This window comes from Notothenia rossii, assembly GCF_949606895.1.
Source record: "Notothenia rossii genome assembly, chromosome: 5".
Lineage (NCBI taxonomy): Eukaryota > Metazoa > Chordata > Actinopteri > Perciformes > Nototheniidae > Notothenia > Notothenia rossii.
This window is the reverse complement of record NC_136903.1, coordinates 916,382-941,381: the sequence shown is the minus strand read 5'-3', so window position 1 is coordinate 941,381 and position 25,000 is coordinate 916,382. Positions and strand designations below refer to the sequence as shown.

The 25,000-nt window shown below is 45.4% G+C and overlaps 1 protein-coding gene across 1 annotated transcript in view; it reads right to left on the bottom strand.

The window, feature by feature from the left end:
• Positions 1-2,793: 2,793 nt before the first annotated feature.
• The window catches only part of LOC307041209 (uncharacterized protein), an 87,339-nt gene continuing 65,132 nt past the window's right edge, over positions 2,794-25,000 (bottom strand). Inside the window, exons 31-41 of the mRNA XM_079684535.1 lie at positions 23,486-23,554; positions 22,419-22,487; positions 22,189-22,223; positions 21,865-21,908; positions 21,502-21,622; positions 20,130-20,278; positions 19,900-20,048; positions 19,360-19,468; positions 18,813-19,264; positions 12,850-12,949; positions 2,794-5,941 (exon numbers count right to left, since the gene is read on the bottom strand). Coding sequence (XP_079540661.1) covers positions 5,837-5,941; positions 12,850-12,949; positions 18,813-19,264; positions 19,360-19,468; positions 19,900-20,048; positions 20,130-20,278; positions 21,502-21,622; positions 21,865-21,908; positions 22,189-22,223; positions 22,419-22,487; positions 23,486-23,554 — 1,402 coding nt within the window. The 3' untranslated portion in view covers positions 2,794-5,836. The remainder of the gene's footprint in view (positions 5,942-12,849; positions 12,950-18,812; positions 19,265-19,359; positions 19,469-19,899; positions 20,049-20,129; positions 20,279-21,501; positions 21,623-21,864; positions 21,909-22,188; positions 22,224-22,418; positions 22,488-23,485; positions 23,555-25,000) is intronic.

Genomic DNA, 25,000 nt, shown 5'->3' with positions numbered 1-25,000 from the left:
TGGTCTCCAGCTGTGTGCATCAGTCTTTAGTGTCCCCTGGTCTCCAGCTGTGTGCCTCACTCTTTAGTGTCCCCTGGTCTCCAGCTGTGTGCATCAGTCTTTAGTGTCCCCTGGTCTCCAGCTGTGTGCCTCACTCTTGAGTGTCCCCTGGTCTCCAGCTGTGTGCGTCACTCTTTAGTGTCCCCTGGTCTCCAGCTGTGTGCGTCACTCTTTAGTGTCACCTGGTCTCCCAGCAATGTGCGTCAGTCTTTACTGTCCCCTGGTCTCCCAGCTATGTGCGTCACTCTTTAATGTCCCCTGGTCTCCAGCTGTGCGTCACTCTTTAGTGTCCCCTGGTCTCCCAGCTGTGTGAGTCAGTCTTTAGTGTCACCTGGTCTCCCAGCTGTGTGAGTCAGTCTTTAGTGTCCCCTGGTCTCCCAGCTATGTGCGTCAGTCTTTAGTGTCACCTGGTCTCCCAGCTATGTGCGTCACTCTTTAATGTCCCCTGGTCTCCAGCTGTGCGTCACTCTTTAGTGTCCCCTGGTCTCCCAGCTGTGCGTCAGTCTTTAGTGTCCCCTGGTCTCCAGCTGTGTGCCTCACTCTTTAGTGTCCCCTGGTCTCCAGCTGTGTGCATCAGTCTTTAGTGTCTCCCCTGGTCTCCAGCTGTGTGCCTCACTCTTTAGTGTCCCCTGGTCTCCAGCTGTGTGCGTCACTCTTTAGTGTCCCCTGGTCTCCAGCTGTGTGCATCACTCTTTAGTGTCACCTGGTCTCCCAGCTGTGTGCGTCACTCTTTAGTGTCACCTGGTCTCCCAGCTATGTGCATCACTCTTTAGTGTCACCTGGTCTCCCAGCTGTGTGCGTCACTCTTTAGTGTCACCTGGTCTCCCAGCTGTGTGCGTCAGTCTTTAGTGTCCCCTGGTCTCCCAGCTATGTGCGTCAGTCTTTAGTGTCACCTGGTCTCCCAGCTGTGCGTCAGTCTTTAGTGTCCCCTGGTCTCCCAGCTATGTGCGTCACTCTTTAGTGTCCCCTGGTCTCCCAGCTGTGCGTCAGTCTTTAGTGTCCCCTGGTCTCCCAGCTGTGCGTCAGTCTTTAGTGTCCCCTGGTCTCCAGCTGTGTGCCTCACTCTTTAGTGTCCCCTGGTCTCCAGCTGTGTGCATCAGTCTTTAGTGTCCCCTGGTCTCCAGCTGTGTGCCTCACTCTTTAGTGTCCCCTGGTCTCCAGCTGTGTGCCTCACTCTTTAGTGTCCCCTGGTCTCCAGCTGTGTGCGTCACTCTTTAGTGTCCCCTGGTCTCCAGCTGTGTGCGTCACTCTTTAATGTCCCCTGGTCTCCCAGCTGTGTGCGTCAGTCTTTAGTGTCCCCTGGTCTCCCAGCTGTGTGCGTCAGTCTTTAGTGTCACCTGGTCTCCCAGCTGTGTGAGTCAGTCTTTCGTGTCCCCTGGTCTCCAGCTGTGTGCCTCACTCTTTAGTGTCCCCTGGTCTCCAGCTGTGTGCATCACTCTTTAGTGTCCCCTGGTCTCCAGCTGTGTGCGTCAGTCTTTAGTGCCCCCTTGTCTCCCAGATTCCTAAATAGCACATGTTTGCCACTGTACATATATAACAAATCTTGAAGCTGCTTCATAAGATATTTAGTATTGTATATTTTCTAAAGACTTGAATGAGGGATACATTCTGTAAATGTGCTCCTGTGTTTGTGAATAACTTCATTCTCCTCACAGGAAGTGTTACTGACATGCTTTTATTGCAGGTCTCTCAGAAATGATAAGACAGTTATTAAACATCATACAGAACATCGCAATATTATTACAATTACACATTCCAGTCTAACACACACACACACACACACACAAACACACACACACACACACACACACACACACACACACACACACACACACACACACACACACACACACACACACACATCTTCTTATACTCTTATGTCACAGACAGAATAATCTCACTTATGTTGAATGAAATATTTAAATTGAAGCGTCACTGAGTTTGATCACAAAGCAAAAACACACATATTATAAATGTCTAAAGTCATGTGTCTACGTTAAATAAATATCCACAGCGTTCTCTCTGTGATACATCCAAGGTCTAAAGAAGCGTGTCTGCAGGACAGGAAGCCGTCAGTGGTTCCATGAAGACCATCTGGATCCAGAACATCAGAACATCAGAACATCAGATCATCAGAACATCAGATCATCAGATCATCAGATCATCAGATCATCAGAACATCAGAACATCAGATCATCAGAACATCAGATCATCAGATCATCAGAACATCAGAACATTAGAACATCAGAACATCAGATCATTAGAACATCAGAACATCAGAACATCAGATCATCAGATCATCAGATCATCAGAACATCAGATCATCAGATCATCAGATCATCAGAACATCAGATCATCAGATCATCAGAACATCATCAGAACATCAGAACATCAGATCATCAGATCATTAGAACATCAGAACATCAGAACATCAGATCATCAGATCATCAGATCATCAGAACATCAGATCATCAGATCATCAGAACATCATCAGAACATCAGATCATCAGATCATCAGATCATCAGAACATCAGATCATCAGATCATCAGAACATCAGAAAATCAGATCATCAGATCATCAGAACATCAGATCATCAGATCATCGGAACATCAGAACATCAGATCATCAGATCATCATCAGAACATCAGATCATCAGATCATCATCAGAACATCAGATCATCAGATCATCAGAACATCAGATCATCAGATCATCAGATCATCAGAACATCAGATCATCAGATCATCAGATCATCAGATCATCAGCACATCAGATCATCAGATCATCAGATCATCAGAACATCAGATCATCAGATCATCAGATCATCAGATCATCAGAACATCAGATCATCAGATCATCAGATCATCAGAACATCAGATCATCTGATCATCAGAACATCATCTTTTGGTAACTCTTTAGAATGAGGTACACATATTGATCATCAGCTAGTTGTTAATTAAAATGCACATCAGAGTCAAACTACCAGCTTATTGGTTCTGAACAAGATTTCACTTTAAAAAAGGAACTTTTTCTGAGTTAGAAAAACACATTTTGAGTTATTTTGACACAATTAGCACTTGTAGCCTTGTTACAGAGGAGGAGATCCTATTTGTTAGGTGTTATGAGAGAATGGCTTATCGGCCCATTGAGCACATTAAGACCCAAACTCACGGACAACTGCGTCCTCACTTCCAATACATCAGCACTCATTAGAGGGTTATTGAGGAACAACTCTCAACTAATGGCCTGTCACTGGGAGAATATGGTCCTGCAGAATAAGGCATTAATACGTGTTTTATAATGACTAATAAAGAGCCAATACACTGATAATACTAACAATAACAACTAGTGGATGGTGAATCTGTGCACCTTGATATAAAGTGTGAGCGATCATTGAACCCCCGTGAAGCATCCATATGTTCTGTACTTATAAATCAGGTCAGGTTTCATCATTCAGCCATTCACACCTCATTCATGCAGAGCAGCACCACTTGCTATAGGGAAGCTAACACACACACACACACACACACACACACACACACACACACACACACACACACACACACACACACACACACACACACACACACACACACACACACACACACACACACTTGGTCATCAGGAGCACCTCAGGGTACAGTATCTTGCCCAAGGACACATGGTTGTTGTGTTTGTCTGGAGGACATTCTGACAGCAGGACTCTACAGAGGACATGTTCTCCGGTGAGAGAGGGACAGGCCGCTGAGATACAGACGGACCTTTGAAACAGTTTGAGGATAAATGGATGATAATAGAGCGGTGCAGTGACGAGTCCTAAGGAAGTGAGTCAGCATGTCACCACTTCCTGTTCCCTCGTCTCAGAGCCAATGGGATCTCTCACAGGATTTAGGAAAATATCTGGAACTAAGGTCTGTGGTTGAGACACATTGAAGAGACGGATCACGTTTTGTTCTACATTAAATCATCAGCAGTGACCCCACCGGTGATTTCTGAATAGTGGACGTGTCTGAAAAACGATGGTTGTTACCAAGTGGCTGAATAGGACTACAGAAGTCGTGGAGGCCGTTGAACGTCATTACGCCGAACACGTGGACACTCCTCTAAGTTAGTTTCTGTTCTGCTTGAAAGCAAGTCCCTGCCTCCTGCAGACTGTTCAAACAAACGCTTCAACTCGTTCCATCTAGAATCTGTGTGTTTGAATATGGATCTTAAAGGGGACCTATCATGCAAAATGCACTTTTGTACGTCTTTTATACATGAATATGTGTCCCCGGTGTGTCAGAAAACACAAACCTCTAAAAACGGATCTGATACAGACTGATCCAGATTTGAACACTTCTCTGACGTCAGGAACGAGGAGCTCCGCCTATATGGCCAACTCTCCACCAATCAGGGGAATGTGGGGTTGGGCCACGGCCGGCCATTGCCGCTCGAAAGCGCCGGAGACGCTGTAGTACATATGCCAGGCCTGTAAGTGGCGCTGTAGTCTGCCACAAAAGCAGCGAAGAAGACTTCCCGCGCATGGTTGCCATGGTTGCCCTTCTGTTTATTCTCCGCTGTGGCTCTTTCTCTCCCTCCCCGAGGCAAGTGTTTGCTCCTGCTGCTGTAATTCAATGCAATCCCTCCCTCGCTGTAATTCTCTCCGGTAGCCCACCAGCAGATGACACATCTCAAAGCACGCTCCGTGGGCGTGGTCAGCTACTGGGGGGCGTGGTCAGCTGCAGGGGGGCGTGGTCAGCTGCAGCTAATTTGCATTAAAGCTACGTCACAGAATCAGCCCCTGCAAAAACAGGGCTGGAAAGAGCAAATAGAGCGAAATGAGGAATGGCTAAAAGGCATGATCTGCTTGGTATTTTGAAAAACAAACTTCACAGACATGTTTTATATAGGTATGGCCCTGCAAGATATTATTCAAATGTAGCATGATAGCTCCACTTTAAGTTGGCGTGATATCGAAGTCGTGCTGCTGTACGCGGCTGTAGCTCCTTTATAGCATAACGTTAGCATGTTGCTTCTGGCGATTAGATTTATGATTCGAACATTATAAAAGTAGGGTAGACATGTGGAGATTATCCAGCTGAACAAAGCGTGCATTTATTAAACAGGTTCGTTTTCCACAGACCTTATTTCCAGCTATTTTCCTAAATCTTCTGGAGAAATCCTGTTGCTTTTAGTGGAGGGAACCAGCAGCTTCCTTCAGGGTGAACACGTCCTCCCTGCACCGCTCTGTGAAGGTAACCCTCCTGTCCTTTATTACTGTCATCATGTGATCACATGGAGGCCTCAGGACATCCTCCACAGCAGCATGTCAACATACAGACAGCTGATCAGCACTGTCAAGTGTTCTGAGGGTCAGGAACACCTGTGATGTTCCCCATACGAGATGAATGGAGAACCTCTAAATTATGTTCTTCCACAAGATGATACAGAACCACAAATAGAGAACATTATAATTTAGGAACACATGTTTGTGTCTCCATGGAGACCAGTATCTGAGACCCTCTACAGGTGAAAGGAGTTCATCACCTGGGGAGAAGGTAAATCACCAAAGTAACGGAGAGGAGAGGAGTTACAGCAGGTGGAGGACAGACAGGTGGAGGTAAGACAGGTGGAGGTCAGACAGGTGGAGGACAGACAGGTGGAGGTAAGACAGGTGGAGGTCAGACAGGTGGAGGTCAGACAGGTGGAGGTCAGACAGGTGGAGGACAGACAGGTGGAGGTCAGACAGGTGGAGGACAGACAGGTGGAGGTCAGACAGGTGGAGGACAGACAGTTGGAGGACAGACAGGTGGAGGTCAGACAGCTGTCTCCTGGTCCTCCCTCTGGATCTGTCTCTTCTCCAGATACTCCGTCAGCTCCGGGTTCTTGTTGTTCTCCGCCCGCTGTCTGGGGGTCTCGCCCTGAAACAGATCCTGGGTCAGTTTATTTAAAACTCCAGAACATTTACAGAACTCTCCAGAACATTGAAAGAGCTCTCCAGAACATTTACAGAACTCTCCAGAACATTTACAGAACTCTCCTGTCTGATTTTTACAAAAGAAAAGTGAATAAAGTTATTCAAAGTCAATGAGCCATCGTGTCCTTGGTGTCCCTTCCCCATACATCGAAGCCCACAGGAAGTGTTCCGGACGGCGTTACTACAACCTCCGTATCAGTCACCCGGCCCAGAAAGACTAACTAACTAAAGACATGGACTAACATGGGGACAGAGACGTCTGTAAATCATTGGATAATGTTGTTTAGACTAAATAAACTACCCAGTATGAACTATATTATAGCCCTTATTAGAATCATTCAGTCCTTAAAGTTGTAAAATGCACTAAAAGCCGAATCTAGATTTATTTTCTCTCTCCATTCATTCTACTGAGCCGAGAATGGGATCTCGGGGGCGGGGCTTAATGACAGGAGGCGGGGCTTAAGGGGCATATGCTCGATGAGCGCATATACGGGTTCTTCTGCTCTGACAGCCAGGCATGCTGGGTAATCTGTGACGTTTCGTTCTCTCAAAAGTTGGGCCATTTTGCCTTGATGAGCCAATGAGCAGCTCTCACTCTCACTCTCGCTGCATCCAGTTCTTACTAAGCCCGCCTCCCACGCTGTATCCAGTTCTTACTAACCCCGCCTCCCATGCTGTATCCAGTTCTTACTAACCCCGCCTCCCACGCTGTATTCAGTTCTTAATAACCCCACCTCCCACGCTGTATCCAGTTCTTACTAACCCCGCCTCCCACGCTGTATCCAGTTCTTACTAACCCCACCTCCCACGCTGTATCCAGTTCTTACTAACTCCGCCTCCCACGCTGTATTCAGTTCTTAATAACCCCACCTCCCACGCTGTATCCAATTCTTACTAACCCCACCTCCCACGCTGTATCCAGTTCTTACTAACTCCGCCTCCCACGCTGTATTCAGTTCTTAATAACCCCGCCTCCCACGCTGTATCCAGTTCTTACTAACCCCGCCTCCCACGCTGTATCCAGTTCTTACTAACCTCGCCTCCCACGCTGCATCCAGTTTTTACTAACCCCGCCTCCCACGCTGTATCCAGTTCTTACTAACCCCGCCTCCCACGCTGTATCCAGTTCTTACTATCCCCGCCTCCCACGCTGTATCCAGTTCTTACTAACCCCGCCTCCCACGCTGTATCCAGTTCTGACTAACCCCGCCTCCCACGCTGTATCCAGTTCTTAATAACCCCGCCTCCCACGCTGTATCCAGTTCTTAATAACCCCGCCTCCCACGCTGTATCCAGTTCTTACTAACCCCGCCTCCCACGCTGTATCCAGTTCTGACTAACCCCGCCTCCCACGCTGTATCCAGTTCTTAATAACCCCGCCTCCCACGCTGTATCCAGTTCTTAATAACCCCGCCTCCCACGCTGTATCCAGTTCTTACTAACCCCGCCTCCCACGCTGTATTCAGTTCTTACTAACCCCGCCTCCCACGCTGTATCCAGTTCTTACAACCCCGCCTCCCGCGCTGTATCCAGTTCTTACTAACCCCGCCTCCCACGCCGTATCCAGTTCTTAATAACCCCGCCTCCCACGCTGTATCCAGTTCTTACTAACCCCGCCTCCCACGCCGTATCCAGTTCTTAATAACCCCGCCTCCCACGCTGTATCCAGTTCTTAATAACCCCGCCTCCCACGCTGTATCCAGTTCTTACTAACCCCGCCTCCCACGCTGTATCCAGTTCTGACTAACCCCGCCTCCCACGCTGTATCCAGTTCTTACTAACCCCGCCTCCCACGCCGTATCCAGTTCTTAATAACCCCGCCTCCCACGCTGTATCCAGTTCTTAATAACCCCGCCTCCCACGCTGTATCCAGTTCTTACTAACCCCGCCTCCCACGCTGTATTCAGTTCTTACTAACCCCGCCTCCCACGCTGTATCCAGTTCTTAATAACCCCGCCTCCCACGCTGTATCCAGTTCTTACAACCCCGCCCCCCACGCCGTATCCAGTTCTTAATAACCCCGCCTCCCACGCTGTATCCAGTTCTTAATGACCTGAGGGGATTGTCCCCAGTGTTCATGTGTGTCTGATATGTGTAATATGTGCTAAAGCATAGATACCACTTTATTACAGCCTGTGGCCACATAGCGCGTTGTTGTTGTATCAGAACGTAGAACAGAGAACAGAGAACATCATGCAGTTCTCTTCTGAAGTCAGGCCGACAGACAGCAGGACTCTGTGATCAGTTCTCTAATGTTCTCAGACATTAGACATTAGAGAACATTAGAGAACATTAGAGAACATTAGAGAACATTAGAGAACATTAGAGAACATTAGAGAACAGACATTAGAGAACATTAGAGAACATTAGAGAACATTAGAGAACACCAGAGAACATTAGAGAACATTAGAGAACATTAGAGAACAGACATTAGAGAACATTAGAGAACACCAGAGAACATTAGAGAACATTAGAGAACAGACATTAGAGAACATTAGAGAACATTAGAGAACATTAGAGAACAGACATTAGAGAACATTAGAGAACACCAGAGAACATTAGAGAACACCAGAGAACATTAGAGAACGTTAGAGAACATTAGAGAACATTAGAGAACAGACATTAGAGAACATTAGAGAACACCAGAGAACATTAGAGAACGTTAGAGAACATTAGAGAACATTAGAGAACAGACATTAGAGAACAGACATTAGAGAACATTAGAGAACACCAGAGAACATTAGAGAACGTTAGAGAACGTTAGGGAACATTAGAGAACAGACATTAGAGAACATTAGAGAACACCAGAGAACATTAGAGAACGTTAGAGAACGTTAGGGAACATTAGAGAACAGATGTATCAGCAGTGGCGGAGCTGGGGGGTGGCTGGGAGTGGCCGTGGCCACCCCCCAGCTGAATTCTGGCCACCCTATTGGCCACCCAAAATACCCTCATCACGGGGGCCCAAACAATTTTAGAACATAAGAAAAAAATGTTTAAGTAACCTTTCATCATTCATCAATAATTAACATTAATATAACGTTATATTGGTAATGTACTCACTAAACTTACAATTCATTTAACTTATTTTCTTCCAAAAGTTAATCATCCAAAGCCTCTCTACACCCCCTTCTATTTACATGTAATGGTTTGGTCCCGCCTCCGCCTCCAAACGGCACTTTCTAGCAGAGAGTGAGGTTGCTCGAATAGTCCATTTCTCTTAGGAACCTTCCTAACGGAGTGAAACGACCCGGAAGTCCCTCAGTGGCAGCCATGATAAGTGCCGTTTGAATTCTCTAGATGATAGGAAAGGAGGTTTCAAACTTCCTTTATCACCTCCTTTAGCTTAGGAACCACTGGACCTCCCTCACCGAAAGGAGAGGAGAAAATTCTGCCCCACAATGCATTGCAGCCGCAGCATGTGCCGTCACACAACAGTCGGCCGTTCACGGAAACAACCGATTATGACGGAGAAATGATATCATGAAAGTTACGGTGCGTATTAAGCATTTTAAAACGTATGTGGTAAGTTGCCAAAGTGCTTTGTTCTGAACGTTCATCAGTATTATAATCAAAAAGAGAAATATGAACGTTAGTTTTTACTGAAATGATCAAATAAAGTCAACATTTCACTGAGCTGTGTGGGGCTTGTTCAACTTTTAAAAGATGTTTGAATGGTGACACAGTGATAGATGTTAAGGACTAACGTTTATAATCAATACATTTGTATTGATTTTAAGATCTTTTCATACAATCATACGTATTGGGATCATTTGTATTAATGTGGACCGGAGGGAGAGGGTGACGAGCAGAAGTTTCACTTTCCTTTTTATTTCAATTCCAGCTTTGGTCATGAAGAATATGTTTCTCTGTTGTTCATAAAGCATAAAGCAACAGCATCAGAGCACGGTGCAGAGTCTCTAGATGAGTCCCTCCTTCTTATTAAACATCCATGTTGTAGTCCTCTGTATAGAAAACTGTAGTTTCCATAGTTTCCCCACAGCAGCAGACGCACATTCAGGACGTCCGCTGGCGCATCATAAACACGTGGGATAGTGAAAGTGAAGTCGATTCTCTAAAGTACCGCAGTCTCTTCTCCTAGGTCCTTTTGAATTCTCCTATCCACTATCCCTTAACCCCGTGACCTTTCACTCAGAGGTCAAGAGATAGGAGATAGGGTTAGAATTTAGGAGCTGATTTGTAAACTATCCGAACGCAACCCGAGAGCATGTGAGCAGGGATGCTAGCACTTACGTGTGTGCCATTGTGACAGACAAGACTAGTCTATTCTGAGAGATAGATGTATCCTACTGTATGGGCTGATTGTGCGTTAATCTGTTGGTAATGCCTTGGGGTTCCAGTGGGAGGGATCACTGCGCTCTTCCTCACTCGATTCAGACGAGTGAAGGCGGGAGCTGCGTGATTGTATGTCTTCAGTTCTCTCACTCACTATTTCCCTTTTTAAGGTAATTAGAGTACACAAAGCACTAAACATCTATCAACCCATGTTATATATATAATCTGAATTACATCACCGTGGTTCGTTGTGAGAGGAAAGTGTGTATTTTGCACTTTGCTGTATTGTTTGAAGGTTCTTGCTAACTGGCTAACTTTGTGGTCATTGAAGCTAGCTGCTGTATACTTCGTGGTGCCGCTGAATCTGACCGTTTGTCATGTTGTTAGCAGCTAAGCTAGACACTGTTGCATTCACATGTCCATACATATGTTGTTTTACCACTGTTAAAGAGCTAAAGATAAAGGAGAATTTAGTCATAATTATTGGTCCTGAAATGTGAGTGTATTCATTTTAAATGTACAAGCTTCATTTTAAAGATGGCTCGATTCAGACGAGTGAAGGCGGGAGCTGCGTAGTTGTATGTCTTCACTTCTCTCACTCACTAGTCCCCTTTTTAAGGGTACAACACCATGTCTCAATGACTCACAAAGTCAGGCTTTCAAAAAGAAAAGAAAGGAGAGAAAGAAAAGAGAGAGGGACTAAAGGAAGACAGTATGTCACCCAGTATTCCAAGAGAAAAGGTGTGGTCCATGAGTGGTGGAAATTAGTCTGTTAGCTAAGCGTAGTCCATTGTAAATAATAATTTTTATGTTTTTTTTTTTACGAAGCTGACATTAAGTAATGTTAATATCTATATAGAAAATACAGAGGTTTTTAATTTCACTTTGAAGGAGGTGAACAGCATTGTGTTGAATTACATGCCACTTAACATATCTGAAGGGAGACTGGAATACAATATATAATATATACAGTATATATATAAAAACTAAAAGCTAACATCTAATTTCAATTATACATTTCAAACACAGTATTTTCCCACATATTGAAGTTATATTTATTTGGATTGATGCATTCGTGTTGAGAATGTTCCATTCAAAAATGTTATTATTAAAAAGGCATTGACACCAGAAAAGATGACTATTGAGATCTATTGTCAGGAATGTTAGTCTTATATGTAAGGCCAGAGGGCAGGACCTATAAACACATGTACTACCCCACAGCATGTGAGGCTGAACTAAAGGACCTTTTGACTATATAAATGTAGTCTTTTAAGAAAACAAAAACATTTACTGACTTTTTTAGGATAGCTTAAAGTAATGTTGTAAAATTACAACCGGGGGCCTTCAGGGTTAAGAGCTATTGTTTATTGTTATTTACCTTAAGATGTTTATCCTTAACCAATAATTGAATTTAAAAACTCTTATTTAAATGATGTGTGTGTGTCTCTGTATTCCTGATGATACACTGAGAGAATGAGCTCATAGGGCTGCTGGTCACCAGAAGCTAAACAGTCTGTATATTGCATTGTTTAATGTAAGCTTCATTGATACTTTGCCTGTGGGAATACGAAAAAAATAGTTAGATATCCTGAATATTATTTGATCTATTCCACCACGTAATCCCAAATAATGTAGAGGTGTGTTGTAGGTCCTTAAATAACCCCTTATTTTATAGTGAGATGTATTTTTATGTTCATATAATAGTGATTTCAATGCCAACCCAAAATGATCACTGGTTCCATCCTGGCCACCCCACTGAACATGTCCTGGCTCCGCCACTGTGTATCAGATAGATATTAGAGATGCTCAGAGTGTGAGAACATCAGAGAACAAAGAGGGTTCTGCGCAGGGTCTCACACTCTGAACACTCGGACGCTTTCATTGGCTGAAGAAGAAGAAGAAGAAGAAGAAGAAGAAGAAGAAGAAGAAGAAGAAGAAGAAGAAGAAGAAAACTGAGATTATGGGCTGCTTCCTGTTACCAGGGGCTTCACCATGGCAACGGAGAGCAGCGGCCTTTGTGTGTGTGGCAGCGAGGCCGGGATCCTGCAGCGCAGTGACACACACACACACACACACACACACACACACACACACACACACACACACACACACACACACACACACACACACACACACACACACACACACACACACACACACACACACACACACACACACACACACACACACACTCATACACACACAGAACACACACACACACACACACACGTATATAACACCACACACAGCACACACAATCACACCATTAATCACAGAGAGAAGTATGTCCGATTATATGTGCATCCACTTTGCCTGTAATCATGACGAGTCCGGTGTGACACACCTTTACAAGGGGGAGTGTAACAGGTAAGAGAGTGTGTGTGTGTGTGTGTGTGTGTGTGTGTGTGTGTGTGTGTGTGTGTGTATGTGTGTGTGTGTGTATGTATGTGTGTGTGTGTGTGTGTGTGTGTGTGTGTGTGTGTGTGTGTGTGTGTGTGTGTGTGTGTGTGTGTGTGTGTGTGTGTGTGTGTGTGTGTGTGTGTGTGTGTGTGTTACCTGCAGGTCAGTCTTGGTGAGCGAGGCTCCGGCCTCCACCAGCAGGTGGCAGATGGTCCTCTGAGAGGAGGAGACAGCTTTATGCAGCGCCGTTTCTCCTCTGAAAACATGTGGAGAACACGTTAAACACACACGGAGACAGGGCCGGCCCTAGACTTTTGGGGGCCCTAAGCGAGCTTTGGCTTGGGGGCCCCTCTCACTCTAGCGCGTTCTCACTACACACAACACGGAACCAACTTTCGTCTTATGATGTTAGCATAAGCACAGATATTGTATAAATAAGCATGTAAACACCGTGGACCTCACCTCCTCTTGGGGGGTCCGGGACATGCTCCCCCGGAAAGATTTTTGTTTAAATATTGAAGTTAAAAGCATCAATCTGGTGCACTTTGAGAGCAAAATGAAGAGATCTATGGATACATCTCTCAACACTCATATGAAACAGAACTGGAAACAGATTTTTCTTTATGGATATTTTACAAATCAATTAAACTGTATTCTTGTTTTGTCATATATTATTTCATTCCTGTTTTTCATTTATTCTCTCTCGCTGTCCATCTCATAATGTTCACATAGAAACTATCTGTCAATAGGAATATCATTCAGAAGAATTATAATTTCATGCAAAAATCTGTCACAAAAAGAGGTTGCACATTTAAATTCAGGTGTTGTTATGGCAACGTCAGTGGCCACACAGCCACATTTACTGCTGCAAATACGTTCAAACATGCTGTTGACACACAGTGGCAACGATTCCACCATTTCTGCTGACTGTTTCTCAGAAATACTGTCACATAACATCCATATATTTCAGTGCTAGGTTGATGCTTAGCTAAGCTAACTATGAAACACTTTAACTGACAGGACTCAGGATCAACTGTGTACTGTAAGGTAGCTTCTAGCTTCATGTCGAACAGTAAGTCAACATTTTCCAGAGAGCTTTCTTTGAAATCACCAGGTAACGCTAAAAAACATTACATTTAGATTGTATCACAGAGTGTTTATTTAATATATCTGGCTAGCTATAGCTACTTGCTAGGGCCCCTTAGTGGCTGCAGGGCCCTAAGCGGCCACTTATGTCGCTTAATGGGTCGGGCCGGCTCTGCACGGAGAACACGTTAAACACACACGGAGAACACGTTAAACACACACGGAGAACACGTTAATATGGCAAGCCATTTGAGTATTCATTCCATATCCTTGATATCAGACGGCAGCGGCCTACACTAGTTGGCTCTTTCGTTTCACTTGTCAGATATATGGTCAAACTAGTTAGGCACTCTGCTTTACTAGTTAAATAAAACATTACACTAGTCACTCTTTTTCAGCAACTAATGGCACTTTTGTCCGACTAGTTAGCACGTATGCCTTACTAGTGACGCCAGGCGCAGCACTAGTAGCACCAAAGTCCCAACTTGTAAGCTTGTTGATTAACTAGTGACCCTCTGACCGTACTAGTGACCCTAAAAGTCTTACAAGTTAACTAGTGCGCTGCAAAAGCTCTGATATGTTAACTAGTTACACAAAAGAAGCAGAACTAGTTAACTAGTGGCATACATATGTCTGCACTAGTTAACTAGTAGCACCCAGAATCACTCACTAGTTAACTAGTAAAGGCAAAAGGTTCACTAGTTAACTAGTTGACGCCTCTTTTGACCTTACTAGTTAACTAGTGGGGCTCAAAATGTCTACACGTTAACTAGTGAACCCTTTGCCCTTTACTAGTTAACTAGTGAGGTCCAAAGTGTCCACTAGATACACTAGTACAATTGTTTTTACCTTACTAGTTAACTAGTTACACACACGTTATCTCAATAGTTAACTAGTGGAGCCTTAGAGGAGTCACTAGTAAACTAGTGACACAGGTGCTTTTCTTAGTTAACTAGTGGAGGGAATTTTTTCTCACCAGTGAGGTCCTGTTATAAATATGTTAGACTTTGACCTTACATGTTACACATTTTTCTTACATGTAAGGCCTTTCCTTCAACTAGTTTGGCTTTTTTTGCACTAGTGAGCAACTGCATGAAACTAGTTAGTTATTAATGTAAAGGGGACCAATCATGAAAAAAAATGCACCTTTGTACGTCTTTTCTACATGAACATGTGTCCCCGGTGTGCGGTGTGTCAGGGAACTCACCAAGAGTCAGAAAACACAACCCTCTCTATTTTCCTCCATACCCAAATCTCTAAAAAAAGGGGCTGCAAAGGATCTGATACAGACTGATCCAGATTTGAACACTTTCTGACGTCAGGACGGTGGCACTACGGCTATTGGGCCAATTCCACCAATCAGGAGGAGAAAGCCACGGACATTGCCGTTCGAAAGCGCTGGAGACGCTGTAGTACATATTTCAGGCCTGTAGATGGTGCTGTTCTCACAGAATCCGTGCATGAAAGACAGTGTTAAATTGAGCGAAATGAGGAATGGATAAAATGCATGATCTGTTTGGTATTGACAAATAAAACGTATAAATATACCTTATATAGGTATATATATATATATTTTTCAAATATAGCCTGATAGGTCCACTTTAATTAACCTGTTAGGCCACAAGCCTGTTTTTCAGGTTTCAGGCTCGAAAAGGACATTCCCAGAGCAAATGACCATATCTTCCCTTCTAAAACGGTTAAATTAATAATATTTGTTCTCAAAATAATGATAAACCTGTGACTTGGATGTAGAAGATTCAAAATCAATATAGATGTTTTTTATTTTAAAGTAAATTCAGATTGAACATGGTAAAAAACTGTAAATGATAGTGTCTGTCCCAAAAATATTTTGTACTTATAATGAAAACCAGTGGCGGCCGGCCCATAGGGGCGCCGCCCCCCCTCTTCCCACATGTTTGATTGTCATTAAAAAATAAAAAATATATTAAAAAAATATATTATTATTATTTATTTTTTTAATTTTAATGAACAAGGTAAATATTATATAGTTTGTATCAGTAAAATGTATAATCTACAATAAAATCTCGTTTAAAATTGTGTTACGATTACGAAGTTACTGATAAGTCACATGTGTCCTGCCTGGCCGCAGCGGGTATCATTACCCTCTCTCGTCTGGGCGCTAAGAAAGGAGCCCTCAGCCAGAGCAGCAGCATCCAACACATTGCTGACTGTTGCTATCTGTAAACTATGCAGCCGAAACATAATTTCAGCCAATCAGCGTCGTCAGATCTGATGCTCATATGGCGGCGATTTCAGCGCCCAATGCAGTCTGTGAGTTGTTTGGACTCGTATCCAAGGTGACGCTACAGTACTTGATGAGGATGGCTGCGTCTGCAGGTGGAGACTCCGGGTAATAGTGGATCGCCGGAGCTGTAGATTAACATTTAAATGCTTATTGTAGTTGTTAGGGCAATGCCTGCAGCACCATGGAGCATACTGTATGTGTGGGCTGGATCTGTAGGGAAAGGAGTGAGGGGTCGAGTTGTCGATTCTTGTTCAGTTTTCTGTGACTAACTTCCTCATCCTCATTTGAGTGTTCCCAAAGCACCAGTGTTCTGACCCCCCCTCCCCCCCTCTAACATCACCAGAAGTCATCATTTAAGGGGTCATTTCTAAAACAAATCTTCCTGGGGAGCATTCCCCCGGACCCCCCTAGTATGGTTTGGTCACCATTTCCATAGCCCCACCAAAAATATTTTCCACCAGCCGCCACTGGTGAAAACTAACCTTGAATGATGGGTTAGTAGACTAAAAGCTTTAGGAATCCAAAGTACAACATATAATAAGTACCCTGTATCAAGATTGATGCAAAACAAGTGATATTTGACCTTTTTAGACAGATTTAGCAAAAGAACCCTCTTCTGGGGCCATTTGGATGGATTATCCATATCTCTGGCCCCCCTTCTTCGATTTTGACATGTGACATCTCTTTTTAACCATTAGAGCCAATAGAATTCAAGGGAAATCGTCCCGCACACACTCATGTTAAAAAAAAAGGTGGCGTCTCTGCGCATGCCAGCTTGCAGCAGAGGTCAGAAATTTCCCTGCTCTGATATAAAGCAACGGAAAAGCTGTTTTATTGCTTATGGATTATCAGAACATTTCAAAGGGGACGCAGACACATTGGATATTAACCTATGGATTAACTACATCATCGTTTTTATCGTTTTAATGCCATTGAAGACCAGTTTAGACCAGACAAAGACGAAGGTAAGCCATGTTAGCATTGTGGGCTACCTAGCGCCACTTATTTTGATGTACGTTTTTGTTGATAACGTCGCGAGTTTGTATCTTTCAGTGTTGAGGTGGGCACCGTTAGATTCTGTGTCTCCTTGTGATCATAAACGATGTGTTGGATGTGCACCTAGGATAAGTAATAAGGGACCTAGGAGTGATTATCGGTGCAGTAATAGGTTAGCATTTTTCGCTCAGGGGTCATTTAGATGCTTCTTATGAGACTTGTGTTTTGTTTTGGTAAAAATGGTTTGTATCGTCAGTTAGCTGAGATTATTCCCGTTAATCTGGTATAACACATTAATAGGTTCTTAAATATTAAGATCCCCTGAGACACAGTGTCGTGAAAAAAAAAGAAAAAAGTACCCGCGGGCCGGGACCTTGGGACCTTCCTACTTCACAGGAAGTACCTTATGCCAGAGACTCCATTAGTCTCTTTATTTTAAGTTTCTTTCTTGGGAGAGAGAGGAGCATCACTATTTTCTTCAACTCCCAAAGCTTCAATCACCATTAATCACAAATTCTCTATCGAAATCAGTAGCAGTGATGATACCTGTATTAAGCAGGTGAAACAGGAGCATGAGGACACGGTGTGCGATGTTAATCATCTGATTCGTCTCATTGCTGCTTTAGTCTGTGTTCTTCTAATTAGTGTCTACAGTGTGTGCCTATTGAGCTGTTTAGAGCCATGTGGGACAAAACCCCATCATGCCCTCCCTCTCACTGTCTAAGTGAACGATGATTGTAGAAACTACACTGCGCATGCTCATAATGCCCATAGGGGCAGAGAGCTGCCATCCCCACCATACGTCATCTCATCATTCAGAGCTGATTGGCTGTAAGTACGTGTGCCGCGAAAAGTGTGGTGTGTGAAGAGGAGGAGAGAGACGCGTCCTAAAACCAGGAAGTAAGCTGCGCTCGGCTTCCCTCCACAAATAGCAATGAGATTCCTCCATAGGAGAAAATAGCTCCAAATAAGATCTGTGGGAAACGTACCTGTTTGATAAATGCACGTTTTGTTCAGCCGGGTAATATCCACATGTCTACCCTACTTTTATCATTTTCTAATCATAAATCTATCGATTAGATTTATGATAGACTTTTGAAACTACAAGAAGATAAGGAGGACTTTTACAAAAAAAGAAATAGAGATGTTTGTCCAGAAGGAGAGCATGGACTTCATCTTTTATTGAAAATGGGATCTTACTAAGAGAGAACAATTCAATATTTAAATAATAAAATTAAATTTTTTAGGTATCCTTCTGTTGAACTGTCTGTTTAAAATTAATCGAAGCATCAGACAAAAAAAGCTTTTGAAAATAATATTATATTTTGATTTAGGTCAAAATATAATATTTGTAAACCTGAAGAGTCAGAGGCTCACCAGCCTGAACCTCACTGCAGAAGATATAGATAGACATCTACGTTTTCTGTGCCCCACCACTTTTGTACATATAAAAACGCCACTAGTAAGGCTTATGTGCTAACTGGTCGGACAGAAGTGCCCTAACCCTTACACTAGTTACTGAAAAAGAGTGAGTAGTGTAATGTTTTATTTAACTAGTAAAGCAGAGTGCCATATATCTGACAAGTGAAATCAAAGGGCCAACTAGTGTAGGCAGCTGCCGTCTGATTTCAAGGATAAGGAATAAATACTCAAATGGCTTGCCATAGTGGAGAACACGTTAAAACACACAACAGAACACGTTAAACACACGTGGAGAACACAAAAGGATAACAGAGTGTACACGTGTCAGAGGAGAAATTAGAGGACTCACGTCTCCTTCTCCGTGATGTCCAGGTGAGACGTGGGAACTGAAGGAGACAGAGACACAATAATCAGAAAGACACTGATGTTTATCTGAAAAGAGCCCTGAACACACCACGTCCCTGAACACAGCACGTCCCTGAACACAGCACGTCCCTGAACACAGCACGTCCATGAACACAGCACGTCCATGAACACAGCACGTCCCTGAACACAGCACGTCCCTGAACACACCACGTCCCTGAACACAGCACGTCCATGAACACAGCACGTCCATGAACACACCACGTCCCTGAACAAAGCACGTCCCTGAACACAGCACGTCCCTGAACACAGCACGTCCCTGAACACACCACGTCCCTGAACACAGCACGTCCATGAACACACCACGTCCATGAACACAGCACGTCCCTGAACACAGCACCTCCATGAACACAGCACGTCCATGAATACACCACGTCCCTGAACACAGCACGTCCCTGAACACAGCACGTCCCTGAACACAGCACGTCCCTGAACACATCACGTCTCTGAACACAGCACGTCCCTGAACATACCACGTCCCTGAACACACCACGTCCCTGAACAAAGCACGTCCCTGAACACAACACGTCCCTGAACACACCACGTCCCTGAACACAGCACGTCCCTGAACACACCACGTCCCTGAACACAGCACGTCCATGAACACACCACGTCCCTGAACACACCACGTCCCTGAACACACCACGTCCCTGAACAAAGCACTTCTCACTGACTCTACTCTCTCTCTCTCACACACACACACACACACACACACACACACACACACACACACACACACACACACACACACACACACACACACACACACACACACACACACACACACACACACACACACACACACACACACACACACACACACACACACACTCTTTTATTTATATTTTAGTGACATGTATTCATCTTTTCCCAACTCTCAGTTTAAAAAAGAACAGGGGGGAGAAACTCCCTATGTAGGACTCTGCAGGGACCTGAGTCCCACTGAGTCCCACTAAGTCCCACTGAGTCCCACTGAGTCTCACTGAGTCCCACTGAGTCTCACTGGGTCTCACTGAGTCCCACTGAGTCCCACTGAGTCCCACTGAGTCTCACTGGGTCCCACTGAGTCCCACTGAGTCTCACTGGGTCTCACTGAGTCCCACTGAGTCCCACTAAGTCCCACTGAGTCCCACTGAGTCTCACTGGGTCCCACTGAGTCCCACTGAGTCCCACTGAGTCCCACTGAGTCTCACTGGGTCCCACTGAGTCCCACTGAGTCTCACTGGGTCCCACTGAGTCTCACTGGGTCCCACTGAGTCCCACTGAGTCCCACTGAGTCCCACTGAGTCTCACTGTGTCCCACTAAGTCCCACTGAGTCCCACTGAGTCTCACTGTGTCCCACTGAGTCCCACTGAGTCTCACTGGTCTCCAGACGCTCCCGTTCTGCTGAGCTGTTCCCACACCACCAGACAGGAGTGAGACTGAATTCAGGTCTGTTTCACTGAGAGCCGCTGTGGCGCCCCCTGGTGGTGATGTAATAAATCACATGGTGTCAAACAGCATAGACTGCATGCCGGGGTTTGGTCACTACAGAACTTTAACCATCAGAATCATTTGAGACCAATCAGAAGAGCTCCTTTAACTTGTGTTGTCGTCTACCAGTGCTTCTTCAAACAGAGAGAATTGCAAACTGCATTGAAACAAATGAATGATATTAGGACGGAAACTCTCCACTACAATAAATTACTGTTATTGTTTCTAACAAACTATGGAGGTTATTTTACTAAATGCTGTGGACTTCTTCCTCCTCCTTGTTCTGTTGTAGGCTACATTTCGATGTAGCTCTGCTGCTGCTAACGTTAGCTCAGTCTGTAGCTCTGCTGCTGCTAACGTTAGCTCAGCCTGTAGCTATGCTGCTGCTAACGTTAGCTCAGTCTGTAGCTCTGCTGCTGCTAACGTTAGCTCAGCCTGTAGCTATGCTGCTGCTAACGTTAGCTCAGCCTGTAGCTCTGCTGCTGCTAACGGTTAGCTCAGCCTGTAGCTCTGCTGCTGCTAACGTTAGCTCAGCCTGTAGCTATGCTGCTGCTAACGTTAGCTCAGCCTGTAGCTATGCTGCTGCTAACGTTAGCTCAGCCTGTAGCTCTGCTGCTGCTAACGGTTAGCTCAGCCTGTAGCTCTGCTGCTGCTAACGGTTAGCTCAGCCTGTAGCTCTGCTGCTGCTAACGTTAGCTCAGCCTGTAGCTCTGCTGCTGCTAACGTTAGCTCAGTCTGTAGCTCTGCTGCTGCTAACGTTAGCTCAGCCTGTAGCTCTGCTGCTGCTAACGTTAGCTCAGCCTGTAGCTCTGATGACTTCAGGCATGGCCAGACGTCCCATCACTAACATCCTTCAACAGATCCAAAAAGGGTTTGGTAAAAATGTGGCTTCAAAGTGGATAAAAAGTCACTTCATGATGCTGACGCTGCTCAAGGGAGATCAAACCAATCAGAGGAGAGCGGAGGAACATCTGTCTGAAACTACACAACTTTACTAATTGTAGGGACAGGCAGTGTGTGTGTGTGTGTGTGTGTGTGTGTGTGTGTGTGTGTGTGTGTGTGTGTGTGTGTGTGTGTGTGTGTGTGTGTGTGTGTGTGTGTGTGTGTGTGTGTGTGTGTGTGTGTGTGTGTGTGTGTGTACCGTGCTGGAGCAGGTACTTCAGGACCTCTGTGTCTCCAGTCATCACAGCGCGATGCAGCAGGGAGCAGCCGGCTGAGTCCTGCAGCGTCAGGTCAGCGCCCTGCAGGTGCAGCTCCGTCAGCTACAACAACAACAATAACAACATGAAAGACAACAACATTATAAAACAAGACATCATAAATTACATAATTACAGAAAACAATACAAATTGTTGAAACAAAAACAACACTGAAGACAACAACATTATCAATAAACACACCATAATACACAACAATATTAGAGACAACCAAAAACAACAACATTACAGACAACAACAGCAGTATGAACAACAACAACAACACTCTAATGGGTGGGGGGGCTCACCCGGCTCAGGTCTCTGGTCTCGATGCAGTCGATCAGCTCCAAGTCTAAAAACACACCACAGTTTAAATAAAGGCTCCTCACAGAGTAACTGTTTGACTAATACTCCTTATCTTTCTCCTGTCCAATCAACACACTGATACTGTTCACTGAACACACACACACACACACACACACACACACACACACACACACACACACACACACACACACACACACACACACACACACACACACACACACACACACACACAGCTCCACCTGGTGGACAGAAACTCTCTTAGATATAAAAAGTGAACCAAATAAAACATGAAGTCAAACTGTTACCTGATTCAGAGGGACGTGAGGTAGCAGAGGAAGAACTGCAGGAGAGACAAGAGGAGGATTACACACTCACACACACACACACACACACACACACACACACACACACACACACACACACACACACACACACACACACACACACACACACACACACACACACACACACACACACACACACACACACACACTCACACACGCACACACACACACACACACACACAGAGTCGTACCTAATGACAGGGCTGAAATCGGCCAGGGTCGTGTTGGAGCGATGGACATTGATAATCTTTGCCCCTCTCCTTCAAATCAGACGAGACAAGATGGACAGAATGGACAAGGAGGGAAACAATGTGTGAGATGAACATGAGGACCATGGGGACAGATGGAGACAAGACGGACAACAAGCTAGAATTCAACATGAAGGACAAGGAGGCATAGGGCGGACAAGAGGGACAAGAGGGACAATACAGAAGAAATGGACAAGACAGAATTGAACATGAAGACCAAGGACAGGGTAGATGAAGAGGACGAACAGGAGGAAGAGGACATGATGAAGAGGACAGGAGGAAGAGGAGAGAAGGAAGAGGACATGATGAAGAGGACAGGAGGAAGAGGACGGGAGGAAGAGAAGAGGAGGAAGAGGACAGGATTAAGAGGACATGATGAAGAGGATAGGATGAAGAGGACATGAGGAAGAGGACATGATGAAGAGGACAGGATGAAGAGGACGAACAGGAGGAAGAGGACATGATGAAGAGGACAGGAGGAAAAGGACAGGAGAAAGAGGAGAGGAGGAAGAGGACATGATGAAGAGGACAGGAGGAAGAGGACGGGATGAAGAGGACAGATTGAAGAGGACAGGATGAAGAGGACAGGATGAAGAGGACAGGATGAAGATGATGAAGAGGACAGATTGAAGAGGACAGGATGAAGAGGACAGGATGAAGATGATGAAGAGGACAGGATGAAGAGGACAGGATGAAGAGGACAGGATGAAGATGATGAAGAGGAGAGGAGGAAGAGGACGAACAGGATGAAGAGAACATGATGAAGAGGACAGGATGAAGAGGACAGGATGAAGAGGACAGATTGAAGAGGATAGGATGAAGAGGACAGGATGAAGAGGACAGGATGAAGATGATGAAGAGGACAGGATGAAGAGGACAGGATGAAGAGGACAGGATGAAGATGATGAAGAGGACAGGATGAAGAGGACAGATTGAAGAGGACAGGATGAAGATGATGAAGAGGACAGGATGAAGAGGACATGATGAAGAGGACAGACAGGTGTGTGTACCTGCAGAGGACGGTCTTCGGGGACAGTGAGCTGTCGCTGGAGATCCTCTTCCTCTGAAAGTCTCTCACCCTGAAGAGACGGAGAGGAACCTGAGACCTGAGTCCTGAGTCTTGAGACCTGAGTCCTGAGACATGAGACCTGAGACCTGAGTCCTGAGTCCTGAGTCCTGAGACCTGAGTCCTGAGACCTGAGACCTGAGTCCTGAGTCCTGAGACCTGAGTCCTGAGACCTGAAACCTGAGTCCTGAGACCTGAGACCTGAGACCTGAGACCTGAGTCCTGAGTCCTGAGTCCTGAGACCTGAGACCTCAGACCTCAGACCTCAGACCTGAGAACTGAGTCCTGAGGACTAAGACCTGAGACCTGAGACCTGAGTCCTGAGTCCTGAGACCTGAGTTCTGAGTCCTGAGACCTGAGTCCTGAGACCTGAGACCTGAGACCTGAGTCCTGAGTCCTGAGTCCTGAGTCCTGAGACCTGAGTCCTGAGACCTGAGACCTGAGACCTGAGTCCTGAGACCTGAGTCCTGAGACCTGAGACCTGAGACCTGAGACCTGAGTCCTGAGTCCTGACTCCTGAGACCTGAGACCTGAGACCTGAGTCCTGAGACCTGAGACCTGAGTCCTGAGACCTGAGTCCTGAGTCCTGACTCCTGAGACCTGAGACCTGAGTCCTGAGACCTGAGTCCTGAGACCTGAGACCTGAGTCCTGAGACCTGAGTCCTGAGACCTGAGTCCTGAGTCCTGAGACCTGAGACCTGAGTCCTGAGACCTGAGACCTGAGACCTGAGTCCTGAGACCTGAGTCCTGAGTCCTGAGTCCTGAGACCTGAGACCTGAGTCCTGAGACCTGAGACCTGAGTCCTGAGACCTGAGACCTGAGTCCTGAGACCTGAGACCTGAGACCTGAGACCTGAGTCCTGAGACCTGAGTCCTGAGACCTGAGACCTGAGACCTGAGTCCTGAGACCTGAGACCTGAGACCTGAGTCCTGAGTCCTGAGACCTGAGTCCTGAGTCCTGAGACCTGAGACCTGAGTCCTGAGACCTGAGACCTGAGACCTGAGTCCTGAGACCTGAGTCCTGAGACCTGAGTCCTGAGTCCTGAGACCTGAGTCCTGAGACATGAGACCTGAGGCCTGAGACCTGTCTCCATCCATACCTTTCTATCTTCCAGCTGTTCCTAAGGACATGTCTCTGAAGTGTCCTGCTCCAAACCCCAAACAGATCCTTGTAGCCCCCCCCCCGCCTCTCTTCCAGCTGTTCCTAAAGAGCTGACTCTGGGTCAGTAGCTTCAGAGAGAGAGTAGATCTCATCAGGAGAAACTCAGCTAAATGCTGCCGTGATGAAACTCCACATCATGTTCCAAACCACATCAAGGATTCTCTCTGAAACAGGATGGAGCTCAAACTCTCTCTCTCTCAGGTTTACCACAAGGTGACTTCCTTTTGATTTCCTGCTTCTTCACACACACTCTCTCCAGCACAGGTTAGCTCTGAGTGTTAGCATGTAAACACAGACC